Source organism: Sphaerodactylus townsendi, linkage group LG06, assembly GCF_021028975.2.
Source record: "Sphaerodactylus townsendi isolate TG3544 linkage group LG06, MPM_Stown_v2.3, whole genome shotgun sequence".
Taxonomy (NCBI): domain Eukaryota; kingdom Metazoa; phylum Chordata; class Lepidosauria; order Squamata; family Sphaerodactylidae; genus Sphaerodactylus; species Sphaerodactylus townsendi.
The window spans coordinates 84,592,268-84,614,826 of record NC_059430.1 but is presented as its reverse complement, the minus strand read 5'-3'; the positions used below and the strand labels follow the sequence as shown (position 1 = coordinate 84,614,826).

The 22,559-nt window shown below is 41.1% G+C and overlaps 1 protein-coding gene and 1 long non-coding RNA gene across 15 annotated transcripts in view; one reads left to right on the top strand and one right to left on the bottom strand.

The window, feature by feature from the left end:
* Window positions 1–1,733: 1,733 nt before the first annotated feature.
* On the bottom strand, window positions 1,734–7,413 carry LOC125435607. Its single transcript, XR_007244897.1, has 3 exons — window positions 7,039–7,413; window positions 3,150–3,954; window positions 1,734–2,166 (listed from the first exon to the last, which is right to left on the bottom strand). It is a non-coding gene; the product is annotated as an uncharacterized LOC125435607 (long non-coding RNA).
* Window positions 7,414–10,211: 2,798 nt separating this feature from the next.
* The window catches only part of KIF21A (kinesin family member 21A), a 124,252-nt gene continuing 111,904 nt past the window's right edge, over window positions 10,212–22,559 (top strand). For 4 of the 14 annotated variants that reach the window (XM_048501051.1, XM_048501047.1, XM_048501041.1 and 1 more), the window contains exon 1: window positions 10,214–10,697. In XM_048501051.1, the coding sequence (XP_048357008.1) occupies window positions 10,654–10,697 (44 nt within the window). In that variant the 5' untranslated portion in view covers window positions 10,214–10,653. Of the gene's footprint in view, window positions 10,698–22,559 lie in introns of all 14 variants that reach the window. The other 10 variants (XM_048501042.1, XM_048501050.1, XM_048501045.1 and 7 more) reach the window with 6 other exon arrangements.

Here is a 22,559-nt window from a genome sequence, read left to right as displayed (position 1 = left end):
CATCCTTATTGGGTGTACCTAAGGGGCATGGTCTGGTGGGAGAAGTTTGTGCTTGGACTATGAGGTGACAAGCAATGGCTCTACAATTTCTGCATGACACAGCAAATGTTTGCTGAACTTGTGGAAGCACTAAAAGGATGCCTACTGTGGCAGAGGATCACCATGCATGAGCCCATTCCAGTGGAGGAGTGCATGCAATTTCCATTTGGCATTGGCCAATGTGAATGTATACAAGTCTGCTTCACAACTGAGATGGAGCGGTATAGCAAGACTATATGCCTGGATCAAGAGGTAACAAAGATGAAGCTTTTTTCTTATATTTTTTAAATGATTGTGTTGTATCACTAGTGCATTTCAGCATTTCAGTACAAGTTATTAGATGTAAGGTTCACTACTACAGGTATCTATACATGGCACTGAGTGAGTTTAAACTTGTGTTACTATTTGTGTCAAAATTGTATAATAAAATGCTTCAAGTCCTTTCAGATAATGGTTGGATTCAGGAAACTGAGTACTTGCACTGCATTGGCTCCATCAATGGCACAACCAGCCAATTTGTTTCACTGTTGGGAGGGTCAACTAGAATGACAATCATAATACTCATCCATCTTGCTCCAGGGCACTGTGGACTAGACTGTGGACTATAGCTATGCCACATGTCTGCACAGAATCATGCTGTCTCTCAGAGCTCCCTGTCTTACTTGTGCTCTTTTCCTTGCCCTATAGGCCACTTCGTATAATGCTCGACATCTCACATGCATCTGTTGAATGTAACTAAAGAACAAAGCCTAAGAGTTTCTCAGAAAAAGAAAAAGGTCAGGTGGAGTGGGAGGAACCACAACACCTTTGTCTTTGCCAACTCTACACTCTGCACTGCAATTGGTGTTGCTTCATGTATTATTGCTATTTAGACTACCATTCTTTCACTTGATGCTGAAAAGGCTTTTGACAAAATATACTGGAACTGTATCTTTGCCACATTGACTGAATCTGGTTTTCCTCACATATGTTTGATATGGGTTAGAATTCTTTATTCAGCTCCCAGATTAGGGTGATGATTAAAGGCATGTTTCCCTCACCATTCTCTCTTGAATGGAGCACTAGTTAGGATTACCAACTTTCTCCTCTTCTTTTAATTTATGTATAGAACCTCTGGTTTGTGCTATTAGACAGAGTAATAACAATCATGGCTTTATACATATCTCTTTGGAATTTAAAATTATGTTTATGCAGAAGATCATTATTATTCTGGAACCTCAATCTTCCATTCCTGCATTAATGAATATGATTAATACTTTCCAAGATTTGTCTGGATATTCAATTAATTGGGCACAGTCTGAGTTTATGCTACTGGAAGACAATATATCACAGAGTGTACTTGCCTATGTAATTACTTATGCTAAAATACTGATTCCTAAAGATACTACAAACATGATTATGCTAAATTTTAACAAGTTAATTGGTGATATAACTTTGGATCTGGACAGATGGACAATTTTAAACTTGTCTCTGTGAGACAACGTAAATACACTCAAAATGAATATTATATCTAGGATTATTTATGTTCTAAGTGCAATTCCATTCTATATACCTTGAAGATATATTTATAAAATCAAGACTTTGTTATTTATTTAATCAACCTGTCATTCTGAGTGTAGATCAAAGTAGTTTACACGTCCAATAACCCCTCATACCCACTACATGAGGAAATAAGATTTATTGAGGAAGACACATAAAAGAACAATTAGGGAGATTCTTTGAGAGAACTGAAAATGCAAACCAGAGGTTCATGTGAGCTATCTTATGGCTGAAACATACATCCTTTTTCAGTGTAGGTCCAGAAACACTAGTTTGGGTTACATTAGTCATGCCAGGTGAAGTTTCCAGTGTTTCATATTCAGTGTTTACTAAATATGTCTCTGTTCTGAGATGCCCTCTCCTGTTGCTTTGACAGCATGATTTCGCCCATGGTTTTGAGGGCACTGACAGTGGCAACCATCATATCTATGTTCTTCTCCATGGTGTCCTGAAATGCCTCGTGCGCCAGTCTATTTTTCTCCAATATAATGTCCTACTTGTGTTTCTCTTCGGCCATCATTTCGCCATGGTGTTGTCTATCCTCTGCAAGCATCTCCTCATGGCATTTGCTGGCTTCATCAGCTGCATCTGTTGGGCAATATCATTAAGCAAGGAACCACCCATTTGCAGTATCCAGCATTTGCAAAATGTCTTGCTGGAAAAAACTCTGCAACTGGCAACTCTGCAGCTGGCAACAACTACAGTTTCTTCTACCAAAAAAAGCCTCATTACGGCTGTTCATAGAGAGAGGACAGTGTTCAGTATTGTTCAGGATGTGTGAACCCTTGATCAACCTATCTTTACCCCCTTGCTCATTGATTCCTTGAAATTGTGGGGTCCCTACAGGTTTTCTTAAGGTAATACAGCTTCATCACGAGATGCAGCTATGTCACCTTTTGGAAAGAAAACATGAACAATGGAGAAGAACATCAGGAGATGCATTAATCAACGATTAGCTCCATATCTATGCCAGTATGTGGCCTCACTGTACTGTGTGCAAGATGTAAAACAGAATTAATGTGAAAGGAAATAAATGGTTTTACTCTTGGTATGTAACCCAATAGAAGGTCTGGGGGCTTATGAGAGGTGAGGACATGGTAGTGCTTGTTAAGCAGATCAGGAAAATACTACCATGTTACAATCAGTGTCACCAATAGAAAGAAACTGCATGTTTTAGAACTGTGATCACTAGATCAGAGCACAGTATTATGTGACAGGACAAAAGAAAAAAAAGAAAAGAATCAAAAAGAGTTTGAAGCAATGCACCTCCCCAAACTTAGGCCCCTTCCGCACACGCAAAATAATGCGTTTTCAAACCACTTTCACAACTGTTTGCAAGTGGATTTTGCCATTCTGCACAGCTTCAAAGAGCACTGAAAGCAGTTTGAAAGTGCATTATTCTGCATGTGCGGAATGAGCCATACTGACCTTCTTGTGAAACCAAGAGCACAGGAATAATTAAACTGTGCTGAAATATTCCTTTTAACTTTTGAGCTGTCATGGTAGGGATGAATAAGATGCCATTAATAATCTAATGCTACTCATACGACTATTATGTATGTAACACTTACCTGGGAACTCTTCAATAGGCAGTGGCCTTGCAGTGGGGTTTCCTCACATTTCTCTGAAGCAAAGCTGACTTAGAAGAGGCTTGAAAAAAGCATTGGTGTGAAAGTGCTCTCCAAAAACTCAAAGAAAGAGCAATGAAAATATAAGTGACTGTCATACAGAAAAAAACATATGTGGAAAAGAAAAAAAAGATACAGTTGGGGATCTGAACTGATAAAAGCCACTTGTGTGGAAAAATCCAAGTCCTGCAAGGACAGCGCAGGCAATGTCATATAAAAGAGCAGTTATTAGCAGTCCTACCAACAAGTATATTGCATCAAAGAGAAACATAGTATCAAAGCTGGTTTGAAAAACCACTTTGTTTTATTGAATTATTGAAGACAGCCATAAGTCTCATTAGGGAGACAACAACAATAATTTATATTCCACCCTCCCCCTGCCCTCCCCTAACTATGGATCTGGACGAGGACCTGGCATTAGACTAAATTCCATTTACGTACATTGTTTGAAAATCAATTCCACTGAAATCATTGGGAATGGAAAAGTGGTTAGTATTTTCTGTCTCACCTATTTGCAAAGCAAAAGTGGGGTGTATCCTACTCTCATCCTACCACTTTACTGAACAAAGTTTATTAAATATTGAAACATTTATACCTCATCTTTCCTTGTGGTTCATTCTTGAAGCCTTCCTTCAATACACAGACACTTTTGTTAGAGGAAAAGTATCTTAAACTGGAGAAAGGCTACTTGGAAGATAGTTGGATCCACCCCCTTAAATACAGCCACTCATTTTTATTCACAGGAATTCTGAAATAAAATATGCATGTTAAGTCTGAGATGTTTTGATAATATTTAATACATTCTAGGTATATTAAATCTAGAGGGCATATTTATTGCTAATGAAAATCTGCTTATATAGCTCAAGAGAACAATAGTGGTTAGAATTTCTGATTATTCAAACCTGAAACAACTCATAAAAAATCAACAGAGGTGGAATATGCTGATTTTTAGATTGGCTCATGATAGCTCTGGAGGGAAAGGACGATGCAGCACTTGGAAGCTACTGCATGAAAGAGAGGAACACATGTATCCTTCCATATTCATTAGCAATTACTGAGTGACATTTTCAATACCATATAGAAAAGTAATACTGTTCAGCATTTACTAAGTTGGTGTAATCTTTCAAGAGTTTGGGTGCTGTGTGGTTTCCGGGCTGTATGGCCGTGTTCTAGCAGCATTCTCTCCTGACGTTTCGCCTGCATCTGTGGCTGGCATCTTCAGAGGATCTGCCAGCCACGGATGCAGGCGAAACGTCAGGAGAGAATGCTGCTAGAACACGGCCATACAGCCCGGAAACCACACAGCACCCAAGTGATTCCGGCCGTGAAAGCCTTCGACAACACTTTCAAGAGTTGATTACCACAAAATACCAGCACTAGTTCTGGGAGATCACAATCTTTTAAGTACACGATGCAAGTCAAAATCTCTAAATCTCTTCCATGCCACATTTGTGAAGCAAATGTAATTAATAGGGGTTTCTCTGGGAAGGCTCCTTGTAGAATTCTTGACAGAAAAATACCTGGCTGCGGGTATTTTGAGAAACAGCATTTTCTTAAAGTTTATTTTTGTTTCCAGTTGAGGTAATGTGAGCATACTATTTTAAACAGCCATGATAATCTGTGAGCTAAGCCTCAAATTGCCTCCCCTTACTGCCACTCAACTTGAATAGCTGCCAATAGCTTTTGGGCTGGGCAGTAGCTGTGCCAGTGGAGTTCCATTTCCTTCTGCCTTGTGGGCAGTTTACATCTGTACAATGGCTGAAATTATGAAATGAGGACCAGGGATTATGACTCCCATAAGGTTGTGTGAAAATGTACATGTGCAAAAGAAGTTCAGTAGGGCAGATTTAGATGATCACTAATTGAGTTTTAAATAAAACTGTGTATACTTATAAATGCTGACATACTGATTGCTCACACTTTATTTTCAGTGACTGGTTACTGAACAGTGCACAGCAACTACAGGTCTGTTGGGTGGGGTGGGGGAGGTGTTAGTAGGACTCATATCCGGCTATGTAAAACTAGGGTTGCCAGCCTCCAGGTGGGGCCTGGAGATCTCATGGAATTACATCAGATTTCTGGACTATTCAGATAAGTGTCCCTGGATAAAATGGTTTGGGGGTGGGAATAAATTCTATGGTATTATACCTACTGATGTCAGTTGCATTTTGACAGCACATATTTACTTATTTATTTATTTGTTACATTTATATACCGCCCTCCCCGAAGGCTCAGGGCGGTTTCCATCAAGAATAAAAGTTTAAAACATCGTATATATAATTTAACTAAAATACATAAAATACTAAACTATAGATGGCTTCAGCTCTTCTATTCCCCAGATATATGCCTTATCTGATTTTTCAGAGTTGGATCCAGATTAAAATTTCAAATGGCATAATGGAAGTTTCCTGCTTCTCCCTTCCTACTGGAGCCCACTAATCTCTGCAAAATGCTGCTCTTGGGAGAAAGGGGTGTCAGTAGTGGGAAAGGAGGAGGTGCAAATTATCAATTTACTTTGCATTCACTCCCTAGATTTAACAATACCATCTTATAAAATTATTTTACTTGGCTCTTTACTTAGAAACCAATAACAGAGTTCATGGAGACTTTCTCCCACACAGATGTTCAAATGATTGCGGTCTTAGTCATTTGCTGATAAACCTCATCTAAATTAATACACATAAGGCTAGCGCTTTCACTGACCCAGTTCCTGTATCGTTAACAGTGGTGTGACGCATACATACAAGCTTTATTGGACATGTAGATACAGTGTCAGGAAAAACTGTTTAATTAATTTGCATCTGGCTGCAGTTGAAAATACAAGAGAAGGAACCATGTCTGGTTCTCCTAAGCTGGTAAAATTCTTATCATTTTGTATTTCTGTTCCAATTATTGGAAGCCATAGCACACAAAATTAAGCAATTGTATAAAAAAAAGTGAATGCAATGGTGGAGGCTTAAGAAATAAATGTAAAGCACTGTGAGATCTTGTGCTTTGCACAGAAAGTGTTATGTAAACACCACAAAATATAATACATTCACCTTGGTTGAAGTCTTACATGTACTTGTTCCTTCAAATTCGTGATGACTTAATGCATTTAAGAGCTTAAGAGTTTGCTTAACAACATTATTATATATTGAATTTGAAAAGAACCTGTGCCATTATGAAAGATAATTTCTGACATGGACATGTGGTAGGTGGGGAGGATACTGTACAAGAACCACTTAGAATGTTTTAAACAAAAGTCTAACTGGAATTTAATTTTAAAAAATGTTTTTGATTGTCATAGGCAGCACATCATCTCTTAAATGAGCTTTTTTATTGCAAGAATATTATATATTCTAAGCCACATAATACATATACCCAAAGTGGGATGCTTGACCATTGCCCAATGCCTTGAGGGAATTCTCCCTCAAAAAAAAAAAAATCTAACAGAACATACAGCTCTGACTGAGCATCTTTCCAGCCTTTTTTTCCTCTGTCAGAACAGATTTTTAGTAACGAGAAAAGACATTTTACTCTTTAAGTTTTCCCACCTACACAATCAAACAGAAAAAACACATTCTACTGCCTGAATTTGTCCAAGTGTCTGTATACTTTACACCAGGGGTTCCCAATATGGTGCCTGTGGGGACCACAACGCCCACCAACACCTTTCCTGGTGCCCATCAAGTTCTTTTAGAAAGTGAATGAAGCTAGGAATTGCTTTTGTCCATCAGGGATTCTGATTGGCTGTGCACATTAAAAATTATACTGTTAAAAAGAGCTTCTGCCTGAAATATTGAAAAGGTTGAATGTTGAAAAGGTACTATTGGAGTTATATGTAACCTACCTTGTTGACATTTTGTGTTTGACTCTGCCTCCTGTGTCAGCCATTTTGAGACTTGCAGGCCAACTGGAGGGGGCAGGGATACAGTATGGGGACAGCGTTGTTGTGAGAGTGGTGATGTCTCTTCCTGGTACAACCTGTAAAAGTCAATAGGTAGCTCTAGAAATTGCTGGATACTCTATGGTTTTACTAAAGAATTTCTGTCATTTCCTACCTAGACCTTTCCACTGTCATTTCTGGATTGTGCCTAGAAATGATGTCACTGTGCTCACCATGCCAGAGAACATAAGCCCTTTTTAAACTATATTTTTATTTTAAGTTTTAATTCATCTCCTGCCACTGCTCCAAGTGGCAACAGGAATTTGGGGGCAAGGGATCTCCTGCTCTAACCACTGGCTTGACAAACCCAGTTATACTATGTGAATACATATGAGGAAAATTCATGGACTGCATTTATTATAGAGCATTCCTAAGCAGAGATACTCCAGTTTATGCGCACTAAAATCAATAGACCTAGATTGGAGTAACTCAGTATTTTATATCTAAATAAAGTCTATCTTGCCTTCCCAAATAGCTCAGGGCAGTTTACAAAACACAGAATAAAATCAGATTTGCATAGCAAGCTTGCAACACCCCCCCACCCCAAATTTATCAAACAACATACACACAAAACAGAATTTGGCTACAAAAAAATCAAGTTCTCACAACGTGAACATATAAACCATCTCAAACAACACAGCTGCACATGCCTGCTGGCTGGGATATAATGGCTGGCACAGATTGAGGCCTCCAAACCACTTTGAAGCCCATCCAAAATATGGGACAAATAATAGCAAAAGATCTTGAACAGGTAGAAGTGGAACATGCCAATGGCAGTGAAAATATTAATATCTCCTGGGTCCCTTGGTGCTGACTCAAAGTTTCATACATAGGAGGGAAGTTCAAGGATGTGAGCCTTTGAGTGCAAACTGAAGGACAGGAGCCTCAAAGTTCTTAGCCTTCAGACTTGGCCAGGTGGGTGAACCTGGTGGACACCAACCAAGGAGATCTTGCTACTTTTTTGTTTTTGTTTTGTTCTGTGTTTTACATAAATTTATTTAAAAATGTATTTTGAAAGGTTCTTTGGATCCTCATCAGGAGATTTAAAATGGTAAACAAATAAATACACATATAAAGGGCCTCACAGACAGGTACAGACATGATGTTCAGGATCCAGGGACACCAGAGGTAGCAAACAGGCAGAGTTCTCTCCTCATCAGTGCAACTAATGGTCCCATCCAAAGGGGGGGATATGCTGCTGGAGGCACTTGCCCCAGCAGAGGGGTGAACCCACTGGTGAATGATCGCTGCAACCCTCCACAGCGGTTGAATGTGGTGTAGAGCGCTGTGCCAGCATTACTGTTCCCCTGTCACTGTAGTGATGGTAATCTAGCGTTGTAACTGGGGAAGCAGCCAACACTAGTCAGCTTCCACCCAGCCATTACCTCTGCTATACTAGCACCCAGGGTTTGGATTTATGACACCTTTTGGGGTGTAATGGGGGCTCAAAGCGACTTACAAACTCCTTCCCTCCCTCTCCTTACAACAGACATTTTGTGAAGTAGGTGGGGGCTGAGAGAGTTGTGAGGGAACTGTGACTTGTCCAAGGTAACCCAGCAGATTTCATATGCAGGAATGGGGAGACAAACCTGGTTCACCAGATTGGAGTCCACCGCTCTTAACCACTACCCCACTTATGAAGAGAAAAAGTTTGGATTTATACCCTGACTTCCGCTCCTGTAAGGAGTCTCAAAGTAGCTTACAAACTTCTTCCCTTTCTTTCCCCACGACACCTTGTGAGGTCGATGGGGCTGAGAGAGTTCAGAGAGAACTGTGACTAGCCCAAGGTTACCTAGCAGACTTGTGTATACAAGTGGGGAAACAAATCCAGTTCACCAGATAAGAGGGTTTTCAAGGCAGTTCACCAGATAAGAGGGTTTTCAAGGCAAAAGGCAGGTGGTTTGCCTCCACCAGGGCTGAAAGAATTCGGAGAGATCTGTGGCTCGCCCAAGGTCACCCAGCAGCCTTCATGTCGAGCAATGAACTGTTATAATGATGAGAGTCAGTAGCTCTTAACCGCTATACCACACCGGCTCTCTCTGAAACATTGTTTAAAATATACCTTTTGTTTTACACTCACCTGCCTGGAAGGGCATTTTACTTCACCATCCACATAATACCTTTTATTAGGACCAACCCAAGTACCCATAAAATGTGCAAGCTTTTAAGATTCCCCTTTCATCAGGTAGATGCTATAGAAAATAAAGAGCGACAAAACCAGACATTTCAGATCACTGCAAATATAAAAAATCTAGGACAAGATCTATAGCCAAATCAACAACTTCAAAGGGACAGGAATAGATTAGTATTGATTTAAAAAGAAAGCTAGCATGGTGCAATAGTTAGAAGGCTGCACCAGGATACAACAGACCTGAGTTCAAATTCCCAACTGCCATGAGTCTGATTGTATGATCTTGGGCAGGTTGCTCTGTTTCAGCCTAACCCACCCCACAGGGTGATGGTTGTCAGGAAAAAAGTGGCCGGGAAGACTTATGTTGCCCTGAGTTCTAAAGAAAAAAAAGATGGGATAACAACAAAATTAAATGAATAGGAAAAGACCTATTTCAGCTTACCTACCCATTCTGCCTAGAAAGAGGGAGCCTAGAAATAAAGCATATATGGATTTGAAGGAACAAATATATGTAGGACCACAGGCAAAGTGAATGTGGCGCATTTTGTGGTCCTTACATAACACTTTCTGTGCAAAGCACAAGATCTCACAGAGCTTAACGCTTATTTCTTAACTTAAGCACTACCCTTGCCTCTACCTTTTAACACAATTGCTTAAATTTGTGTGGTATGGCTTCCAACAATTGGAACAGAAATGCAAAAAGACGAGGATAGGTATATGTGAGGGACACCACCTGAATTACGAGTAGGGGATATAATGATCTGTTTGTCAGCCTCTCCTGAAGGTGGTCGTGAAAAGTTTGAAAGTGAAAGCTGAGAGACCCTCATCCATCTCCTTTCCGCGCACGCAAGAGAAAAGCTCCTCCCACCTCCTTCCAGCAGCGGCCAGCCGGGCAGCAGGTCCGGGGAACTCTGCTCTTTGCTCGGGAGCTGAGGCAAGCGGGGTGGGGGGCGCGTCTGTCCCGCATTGCGGCTGCCTGGACCCTGGACCTGGCCGCTTACTGGGGGCCCCGGCCGCTGCGGGGTGGTGGTGAGAGGAAGGCCGCGCTCGGCAGCTTCGCAGGGGCTCGGAGGCCAGTCAGGCTGCGGAGAGTTTGCTGCGACAGTGAGCGGCGCCACCCCGCCTCCAGGGGCCGGGCACGCCAGTGGGCGGAGTGTAACCCTCGTCGCCGCCGTTGCTACCTATTCATTCAGCCAGGCAACTAAAATGGCTGGAGAGGAGAGAAGGTGGCGGAGGTGAGGCGGCCCCCCTTTCCCTTCACGGAGCTGCACGGAGGACCGTTGGCCGGAGCCGCGTCCGTGTCTCATTCATCCCTTTCGGCCTTCAGAAACCCCCGCCCTCCAATGGTGCGTTAGTTGCCTCCGGCGCGCGCCTGCAGCTTTTAGACCATGTCGACGGGCCAGGACGAGAGTTCAGTCCGGGTCGCTGTCAGGTAAGGCGGGTGGGGCTTATTTGGGGCTTCGCGGTGCTTTGGGGAGCCTTCGTGCGACCTGCTGGCGCTCCGGGACCAGAGGGAGGGAGGGAGGGAGGGAGGCGGAGTTGGGAAGCGGGGAGGGGGGCACCGGCCGAGGGTCGCAAGCCCGGGAAAGGCCGTGCTGCGCTTTGCTGCTCCCCGTGCGGCGGCCTTGGCAGGCAGCCTTGCGCCAGTGGAGACTGCGGGGACAGCTAACGGCCTGCAAGTGTCCTCGGCAAGACCGTTGATCGCAGCTTTTAAAGCCCCCCCCCCTCCGGTTGCCATAGGGAGATTTAAAAAGGAGAGGGATGTGTCGCCAAACCTGACAGTTCTTGCAAAGGGGCTCGGGATGACAAAAGAGTCCGCCTTCCCCTGTCTCGACTTCAGCTGCTGTTTTGCCTAGAACAGGGCCTTTTTTGCAGCTGCTTCATGGAGGAATTTGGTGACCCTCGGATGCTGCATATTTAATCTCTATTGTTTAATGATGCATTGGTTGAGTTGGGGCTGTGACTGACCACGTCTGTGCTCCGATGCTGCATCTGTGCAAATGGCAGAGGGGTAGGCAGAACAATTCAGATTTTAGTCTTTTCTGGACTTATTTATTTAGATATTTATACCCGGCATTTCTCCCCAGTGGGGATCCAACGTAGCTTGCAACATTGTTATTCCTTCCTGCATTTTATTCTTTCAACAACACCTGGTGAGCATTCTTGACAGTGTGGGGATTTGAACCTTGGTCTTCCAGATCCTAGTCTGATACTGTAACCACAACACTATGCTGGTTATGTGATAAAACATATATCATGGAGTTAGACTGAGATGATGAGACATGCAATTCTATGTTTGTAAATGTGCTCTTTTGTGTTCAATGTGCTGAGTTGTATTCTAGAGTCTATTGTGTTGTGTAGAGGCTGCTATTGTTACAGTCCTAGATCGGCTAATGAAGGCTGTAATTGGATTGGCTAGTTGTACTGATGTGGGGAAGTACCAGCGAGTTGAATAGGGGAGAGGTTTTTGCTCAGGAACAGAAAATTGCAACATTATTCTACTGTAGTAAAAAATTAATGAAGCATTTACAATGGGACTTGCATATTAGCTTAGGAGCGTGCCAACTATTTTCTCTGACCCCCCCCCCCCAGGTTACAAAATACGTTTTCTGTGTTGTTTTTTCTTACTGGATGTCTTGAAACAAATGACAGCAAAAAACTGTGAACGAATTGCTAATTCTTTAGTCAGATACAATAATTGAGAATTTAGTTTACACTAGCAATTCCCTAAGCTTGCCTTAGGGGTTCTGGAGTTAGTCCCTAATGCAGCTGCAGTGAAACTGATGGAGGCCATGATCCCGCAGAAGTCTTGGTCTATAGTACATACACAGTGCAACAGCTTTACTTCCTATGAGGGATTTTCGTGTAATTGCTTACAGGATGTACACCTTAATTAGCATCTGCAGAATTTGAGAACAGGCCCAGATTAACATTTCAAACAAACCTCTCTATGAGCATGTGAATCTGTCAGCATAAAATCAAGTTGTATTATTTACTTAGGAAGCCAGTGTGGTGCTGGGGTTAAGGCATTGGACTAGGACCTTGGAAACATAGGTTCAAATTCCCACTTGTGCCAAGGAAGCTTGGCCTAGTCAAACTCTCAGGTTAGCATTTGGATGGGAGACCTCCAGGGTAAGCAGGATTGTGACACAGGCAATGGCAAACTACCTCCCAACATCTCTTGGTTTGAAAATCTCCACAAGTCAGCTGTGACTGGATTGCAAAAGATAAATAGAGGACTGGCTTGGTCAAATAAATTGGAGTAATTTTAGGGTTGCTAACTCTTGGTTCTGAAAATTCTTGGAGATTTGGGGGTGGAGCCTGGGGAGGGGAAAGACCTCATCAGTGTATAATGCTAAAAATCCAACCTTCAAAGCAACTATTTTCTCTAAGGAAACTGTGCTGTGTACTGTGGAGATCAGTTGTAATTCTGGAAGATGTCCAAGGCCAAAACTGGATGTTGGCAACACAATATTATTATATCCTAAACATTTTGCTGGCAACTGGACCATCTACCATGTCGCCTGAGTACCCTCCCTTTGAAATGCTGGTGTGACATTACGAAGCATGACCCCATGCTGGTGTGGTATTTTTTATGTGTGAAACAGTTTATGTTTTTTATACAGATCTAAATGTAGCAACAATCCATTTTATAAGGCATACAGAGCCTGCTGTATCTATGAAAGAATGATCCTGAGGAATGAATGAAATGAATTCTTTGCAGTGATGTAGTATAACTTGCAGTTGGGACATTGTGCTACAACAGATGTAGATTTCATTGTGGATCTGTGGAACTGTGTCACATTCATGAGGTTGTACGACACCTGCTATGCTGAATGCAGAGAGTATTGTCAGTGAGTTACAGGATTGATCATGCTTGCCTCATAAGGGAGTTTAGTGTTTAAAAAGGGCCTCGCCTAGTAAACAGTGAGATGAAATTGAATTAATATTGTTAGGTTTAATATTGTTCAAAGCAATGTGATGTCACGTTCATTCTGCTCTTTAACCACGTGCATTTACCCTAGAGTAAGCATCCTTGCTGCAACTGGGCAGGAGTTAGGTATAAAAAGAAATGCAAGTCTTTTTGTACAAAAACAAAATCAGTGTAATACATGGTGCGCTTGAACTGTCTGCATTGTGGATAGATACTTGTGTTAGACAAACATTTGTGACAATATTTATTAAAATATTTTCCAACCTTAAAACCCTACTGAACTCTGTTTCACATAAAGGTATTAGTCGGTTGTAAATTCCTCCTCCACAGAACAAAGCATGCCGAATCTTCTTTGTTGTGGAATGCTCTGCCTGGGCCTAGTTCTTACCTGGCCCTGCTTCCCCCACCCGTTTGAAAGTAAAGATACATTTTGGCATAAATGCTCTTGTGTAAAAGTACAATGTTCAATAATGCATAAAATAATGGCTTTGACAAAGGCAGTGTATAAAAATGAATGATAATTCTCATATTCATTTGAGACTATATTCTAATACAGGACCATATAATTTTCTCAACTGAAAAAAACAGAGTGGAACAGAGTTTATGTTAGAAGTTAAAATAAACTTAGTACATTTCCAAGGGTTATCTGTACTAGTCTGTTGCAGCCGAATAAGTCTTGTTACAATTTTTCCTGACATGGTGAGTTCTGATTCATACAAGATTATACCGCAATAAATTAATTAGCTATTAAGGTGTTCACAAGACTCTGTTATTTTACCAATGTTAAAATTATATTTGAAACAGGATGTTGAACCAGCGAGTGGCCTCTAATTCTCACTGGTTGAAATCCCATCATTAAACAGGGGGGGGGGGGGGGGGGCGGGAGCCAAACCATTAAAAAGGAGCCCAATCATCAAATTCTGTAGCAAATAATCCCACCTTAAGTGTGATGCAAAATGCCAGTAAGAATGGAGTGAGATTAACCTGATGTGGCTGCTATAGAGAAGGCCCATACCCTTGCAGTTCCAGGTGTTTTTTTTGGGGGGGGGGTGAAATTACCTGTCTTGTGCACACCACCAGATCACCACTCACATCTTCCTTCCCAACCATCTCCACCCCATTGGCACACCCTTTTCCCATTGGCACAGAGCAGCTCAATCAGCTTGAAACCCTGGTGGCAGAGTGCTTATAAGGAAGCAGGTACAAGTAAAGTGTACGTGTAGGTGAGGTGGGGGATCAGCAGCAATGAGCCCTGCCAGAAGCTCTGAGTGCCCAGCAGCTGCCCCATCTCAGTGTATGATGAGCCAACCAAGCCATCCACTATACATCTAGAGCAGGGCAAGTGGAGGAAGTTATTAAGTGATGATCTCTGCCCTGCATGAAAGGAAATCATCTCTAAAGTACTGTGGGTCCCAGACAGTTTAGGGTGCAGTGGCTACAACCAGCATAGATCCCATTAGATAGACATGACTGGTGACTCAGCCCTTATGTGATAAAATACAATTTATATAATCTAGTTCCAGATTATGAGACTTGGATGGGTTTGCACTGGTGGATAAGAAGTGTACACTCCGTACAGATGAAAGCAAATATCATAATGTAATCAATAATCATATAATTGAGATGGTGACTGTAATGAGATCTGCAGCTCTCTTGCACATCTGGTTTTGGATTTTCTGCTTCTACACCAGCACCATGTGACATGCTGTTGCTTGAATAACTAAGGCATATTTCAGAAGTAGTTATGATGTAACATAGAGACCACCATGCAAGGCAGCTGTGTTAAATCCGTTATTTTTGTGGTATTTCTGATACTGACTTTTGATGCTGCTTCTAGTATTGAAATAGTATACTTGGACCAAACTCCAAACAGTTCCTTTGAGCATGTCCAAAGTCTTGTATGTGACTTTTTAAAAATAGCTCGCTTTCAATCTTTGAAGTATCTTGACATGCAGCTTTTGAGTGTTGCAAGTTTGTTTTTGAATAAAGGGGGAGAAGAAGAGGTGGGGATCAAGTGGTAACTTAATTTTTGGGGAATACTTGGTATACATTTGTGGGTGCATGCGAATGGAGCCTTGATCTTACAGGTCCCACTATTGAGATTGTGAGATGAAAGAAAGCTTGAAACTTGATCAAACAGTAGACTCAGTTAATAGAGAAAATACATTTTGAACTGGCCATTCTCAAAGATAATAACTATTACAAGTTATATGCAGGAAGAAAAAAATGTGAATATACTGAGCGGATCATGAGTATACATTGCTTAAATTAAAAACTAGTTCTATCCTCCATATTTTAAATGTTTGAAGTGCTGTGATAACAGAAAGATATATGTTTATTGTGGTTAACTGAACCATTTGTGTTTAGGAGTGGTAACCTGATCCGAGACTCAGAAAGGAAATAGAAAACATTTTAGCTGAAATTATGGCTCATCTTCAGCTCATCATTTGAAGCTATTAACATGTATTGGAGAATGACAATAGTGAAGATTTGATGTTAAAGTTGCTAAGATTACTTTCTAAAAGCCTTTCAGGACTTTAGCACTTTACTCAACAGGAATATCTGGTATACCATTCACTGCCCCATAATTATGCGCAATATTCCAGAATAATTAGTGTGTGAGATGATAGTTGAGGTTTGCAGTAATTGAGAAAGCTGCAACATTTCCCTCATGATACATCAGAGTGACGTGCTGTTTTGGAAAGATGATTTACTGAAAATTTGTATTTGAATCCTGTATCAGTGCAGAGCAGTATAATGAGTAGGATGAACTTGATCAAAGGCCATTCCCCACTGAGAAATTAAAGCTGGATACAACCAGGTTTCAAAAGAAACGGCACCTTTTCATCGCAGTTTCATCCTCCCCACTGCAGTGTGTGTGTGATGAGGACATCGATTTCTGTCACGGTTTCAAACAGTGCAGCACTAATGCGTGATCTGCTCAGTGGTTCTTTCTTCCTTGTCCTGATTGGCTGTTGCGCTGTGTTGGGGCGGGAATTTTTAAAAAACTTTTTTTGTGTGCAGCTACGTCACAACGCGCATGTGTAGATAAAACTGTAGCTGTTTTTCGTGCTAAGCTACGTTTATGCGCGGCTTCGACACTCTTTACCCATTTAGCTGTGCTGGCACAAAAGTCTAATTTTAGTTTACAGTTGGCACAGAAATCACGTTCCATACAGCCATGTTTCCATGTAGCCCCCGCCGGCGCAAAACAAACAAAAAAAGGGCAGTGTGCGCTTTGCTCACAGGACACTGCACTCTGATTGGCTGGAAGGCTCCTCATCACTCCCAATGGCGGGAAAACAAACCTACATTCAACCCCTAAACCTCCCCACTGATCCGCCTTCAGCGCATGCTTTTTTACAAGGCGCACTTCCATGCATGTTCTTAAAAACATGTGATAAGGGGGAGAGGAAGCACCAGAATCGGGATGAATCTGTGTTCAGCAGTTAAGCAGTGGGGAGTTCTTGCTGAAACCTGGATATTTTGCATGAGTATCATGCGATTAATTGACCGTGGAGAATCGACCAAAGTCATTGCAGACCTGTCAGTGTAATGCTGATTCTGTTATTTCTCAAGCATCTCCCATCAAAATCTACACATGCTTATCTCAGTGTTTTTAGAGAATCCAATCAATAGTTTTCTTCAGTAGCTTCAGCCTTCTTTTCTAAGGCAAGGATGACAATATGGGTCAGAAGCCAGTATGGACCTGCGTTGTTGCAGCATGTAGTATAAAAGACCAGTCTTTAGAATGCGCATATCTGCATATCAAAACATGTTATTTTCTTGATCTTTTAAAAAAAAAACTCTGCAGATTTCCTCTTGTGAAGGATGTGGTTGCTGAGTATATGAAGATACAACTCCTTACTTGTGGCATTTCTGTACGAATTACAAAGGATTAACTCCCATTACTTTATTAGGTGGCATTCCCATTATTTATTTATTTAAGCTAATTTGTATATAGCAAGATTAAAACGGCCTACTTACAGTAAATACATTTTAATAATATTATTCTAGTAGTATTCCCTTCTTGTCCTCCTGCTTTTAGCTTATCTGCTCCTTATTGCATTTTAAGCTCTACATCATTTCTGTTTTTTTCATCTTCTTCAACATCATTTTTGTCTGTCACTTCTTTCATCTCTTCTGTTTCGATGAGACTATCTAATCATGGATAGCAGACAATAATACAGAAAGGACCGTGCATGAGGAAATTATTTGGTATGCAATCAAGTATCAAGAAAAAGCTTCCAGTGCTACATAGTAAGGATTGAATGTCTATGGACAATGGCAAATTAATTATCAGATCCAAAGGCAGGACTGAGCCTTAAAGGATCAATGGCTGGATTCCGCTTTGTATGGCGCTCTGCTTTGTATGACCCAGGCTAGCCTGATCTTGTCAGGTCTCAAGAAGCTAAGCAGGGTTGGCCCTGGTTAATAATTGGATGGGAGACCACCAAGAAATACTGTTTCTGTTCAGAGGAAGGCAGTGACTAATCACCTTCTGTAAGTCTCTTGCCTTGAAAGCTCTACAGGATCACCATATGTTGACTATGACTGGACGGCATTTTACCCACATGCACTTTCCATGGCAGAGCTGTTAGACCAGATGAGCCAGGTAACAGTCATACATTTGGTGACTTTCAGAATGTACCTCTGGGTATTCAGGCTGTTGCTTGACAGAGATTTTTCTTGTGCAACCTTTTAATTCAAGAAGACCCAAGTTGGGGTCATTTTGGCAGAAGCTGATCAACTTTTCCCCATTCTCTCAAATGGTAGAAGGTAAGCCTGCACTGCAGCTGAAATACTTTTGTGGATGGGACTAGACAGAAGATGTGTGCCTAAGGTTGTATAGCCTCCACAGCCAATTCTGTCCTCCGCCTTGGTCCGAGATTGAAGGGACACAAATGACAGTCAGCTTGCTTCCCATTGATTTTACAGCCCTTTCAGCTGTGCTCCATGCTTATTCACTGCTCTTTTCAACCAATAAAACTGGCAATTCACATTCACAGCCCTCCATTCTTTCAGGCTTGGGGATGTTTCTGCAAAAATGTTTTGGGGAATTCCCATCATCACCATACAGGACATCTCTGTTATTCTGTCCTTTTTCCCATGCAGAACACCCCCAAGCTACTCCCTACATTACTAACAGGCTAGAAGTAAGTGTGCCAAAGAGGGACTTGAGACTGGATAGAATCCAAATGGTTTTCTTTCTATCTGGTCCCATGCATAATAAACGAGTAGTTCTGTTGAGTTCTGTGGAGCTTATTCCTTAGTAACCGCTCCTAAGATTGTAGGCTGCTATGATCAGTGGGAAAGTAAGCAAAGTATAACAAGATGTCACCTGTGATGGGTTTGAAAATTTGGGGCCATGGAGGACAGCTAATTTGGATTTGGGATCAAAAGTTTAAGGACAGAAAATAAGACAGCATGACAGGAAGAATTATTAGTTCAGAAATAAAGGATGCTCATCTGGGAGCTGATCTGTGAAAGTAGAGGGGGAGGTTTTAAACCAGTTATGTTCTTAAAAAATTGTAAAATTAGTACATGTTCTTCAGAAAAAATGATATTGACCTAAGCAGATTTATTTAAAAGCATGTCCAGCTGATGTGAATTTGGTTAGAACTGCATCATTCTTTTTGTGTGTATCTTATTGCAGCCGGTTTGTGAAGACACAGACAGCACTGTTCGTGCTACAATTTAAAGTTTTGTTCAACAGCTTTGCCTTTTATTTAAATTGCTTTTGGTACTTTAATTCCTTCAATTAATGTAAAGGCCCCTTCTGCCAACTGCTCACAAAGGTTCTAGGAAAAATTACCTCTTCCCAGCACCTTCAATTCTTGATCCATATCCTGTTACTGTAAAGGTACATCCTCTTCTGGTTTTTAATATACTTTCAAGGTGATGCATATAGTAGTTTTGTCTTTTGTGGATTGTAGCTGCCTGAGATGATGACATATTTTCCCTTTATTGCTGCTTAACAACAGGGCTTGTGACATTGTTTTATTAAAAAAATGTTATTTTATCAACAAAAAGTTACAGAAAAAGGAAAGCAAGTTAAAAAACAAAAAACCATGAGCAAACATAACAATTTTAGCAATAACAGTAATTCATTTTAGAACTGATTATATTAAATTGATCTGCATTGTTTTAGAGCCCAATCCAGAAGGGGGGCAATAACCTCTGGAGCCAGCTCAGCCTTGCGCCAGTGTGAGTGACCACCATGCCATGTAAGGGGCAAATGTGCTGGCCAAGGGAGCTAATCTGCAGGCAGCCAGGAACCATGTGGCTCCATGGCGCCTGACCCGAGAAGCAGCTGCAGTGTTCCAGCCCTGTTGGAGCAGGATGGTGTGCTGGCTAGGCTGATTTTAGTCAGTTTCTACCTGCAGTTTGGGGTTGGGATCATGGTGCCATGGTCCTCAGATTTACACCACTTTTTGGGGTGGTATATGTCCATTGAGCTCAATGGAGGGCTTTCTGGCAGGTTCCCCCTCCCCCCCGCAACTCCAAAAAGCCCTCTGGAAGCATCAGGGCTGCACCGCAGCACTACTGTCCCCACCCACCTGGGACTCTGGATTGGGCTTCCCATATGTCAGTTTCAATTATGTATTGTCTAAGGCTTTCATGGCTGGAATCAACTAGTGTTTGTGTGGGTGTGGGCTGGTGGTTTTAACTCCTAATGCATTTCATTGATCCATGTTACTTTAGAAAATGATCACATTTCTTCTTAAATGTTCATACTCAGCCATTTCTTATATATACATAACAAATTAATGCCTAATTCATGCTGCTTTGCAACCTCTCCAGTGATATACTGGCTATAGTGTTGGACTTCTTGTGAATCTGATGGAATGAAGTGGGGAGGTGGGGAGAAGAGGCATATGGGACACCGAGCCACAAACACCACGTGCCATAAAAAATATCTCCAAGTTAATACTGGGTCTTCCTTCATAATTCAGATATTTTAAAGGTTTGTTCCTTGCAAATATCCCTTTTGCTGTTATCCATACATGCAGTTTGTCTTTGTTTAATACCACTGCCATAGTAACATCCCTGAAATCTAATTCCACAGTTATTCATGTTGAGGTAACTCAATTTCACTCAATGATCTTACATCAATGCCCAGAAGAAGACCAAATTCTGAGGATCTATCACAGATTAGATTTTTTTAAAGTGCTAGACTCAGGAAGACTAAAACCAATGGCTGAAAAGAAACACAGTGTGTGGGGTGTGTGTGAGAAAAAGCATTTTACATGAAAATACAGAATCATTCCAATGAAGACTTGTAGTGCCATAGACAAAAATAAAATATTTCTAGGAAAAAGCAAAATTTAGCATTTAAAAATTGCATAACAAATACTGAGGTTCACCAAATCCAAACACCTACAATTGTGAAACAGATTTTTGCCAACCGAACAGTGAAAGTCACCAAAGAGATTCTTTAAATATACACCGGATTCTACTGTTCAGCTGGCTTACTATCCAGAAAACTTTCCTTTCTAACATGTATGAGTTCAAGTTGTAAAGAATGAGATGGGACTCAGCCTTCAGACACAACATATAAATGTAAGTGCTATAAATATAAATGACAGTGGAGTTCAGTGTTTAGTGTGCTAGATTAGGATCTGAGACATTTGGATTCAAATTCCCATCCAGCCATGAAGCTTATTGGGTAACTTGGGCAAATTACCCTATATCAGCTTAAGTGCTCTCGCAAGGCTGCTTTGAGGTTAAAATTGGGGAATGGATAACCATATGTACCATCCTGAGCTCCCTCCATGGAGCGCAGGGTAAAAATATACTAGACAGACAGAAGTGGGCCATGCCACATACTGCTTGCTGGTGCACACTATATACACACATCCCACCACAGTACCCATTTTTCTTCTGTCGCCTATATATCGCTTACTGATTCATCTTATTCAGGCACATGGCCATGGACCAAAAATGTTGGTTTATGTATGCAGCTATCCCTATATAGCTATCCCTATGTATGCCAGTGCAGCTTCTGTACAAAGTTGGAATACCTTGGGTGGAACTCGTATGGGTCCTTCCACCCAGTTGGAAAAACACAGATCTTTACTCAGATCTAGATCTCACCATTATTCACTGTGTGCTGCCCATTTATGGTTGCAGTAGGGTTTGTTAATTTTTGTTACCTGCTGCAAGTGGTTACATCTAACACAGCTGCCACCTGCATACTAGCTGCTACTCTTAAACTTTAAGTGAAGTAAGTAGGAGGTGAAATGAAAGAAGGCAGCTCATTTATCATGAGTCCAACATATACCAAATCTGAGGGACAAAGTAAAAACAGTTGTTCTGCAATCCCTCCAAATCAAAAGGCCAAATAACTATCACTATATATGATCATTAACTCTCACTAGATCTCCATCCTACATCCCTCTAGAATTTATTTATTTATTTATTTATTAGGTTTATAGACCGCCCTCCCCCGAAGACACGTGGAAGGGCACAAGAATTTATTTATTTATTTATTAGGTTTATAGACCGCCCTCCCCCGAAGACATGTGGAAGGGCACAAGGTATGTTTGTCAAGAGATAAACAGAATATTTATCAGACATGGAAATGCAGACACTAAATCTAGAAACTTTCAGACTAGAATATAATTAGTCTGCTGTTTCGACAAGAAATTCTGAAGAGAGATTTAATTCCTATTGAATAAATGCTGTAGTCAGTTCCCTAGCTCGATGATGCATACAGATTCTTTTTCCGCTGGCTGAGGAACAAACTGCCCACAATGGATGTGCAGCAACAACAGTGACCCCAAGCCATTCTCCTATGTTTATAAAGGTGCTCTATTATTTTTTTGTGGCACATGGTGTTTGTGGCTCTGTGTTCCATATGCCTCTTCTCTCTACCTCCCCACTTAATTCCATCAGATTCACAAGAAGTTAAACACCATAGCCAGTATACCATTGGAGAGGTTGCAAAGCAACATTCATTAAACTAGACATTAGTTTGTTATGTATATATAAGAAATTGCTATGAACATTCAGGAATAATTGTGATCATTTTCTAAAGGAACATGGATCGATGAAAGGCATGCTAATGAAATAGTAGTGGGAGATGCTTGGTAGGAAATGATGCACATTAGACTTATTATAGTTGCTTTTAAAGAGGTGTGTTCTGTTTAATTTATTGCTGCTGCATTTATGTTATTCAGTGATCTGACAAGCTTTGTTGATACATGTTGCTTTGTCTTCTGCATTGTTTCAGTTATAAATTCTGTAGAAGCTTATGATCTCCAGACAGTACCTTTTCAAAGTTATAGCGCTGTTGATATTGATTATACACACATAGTTTTTATTTGACAAAGGTCCAATCTTTGACTTGTAATTATT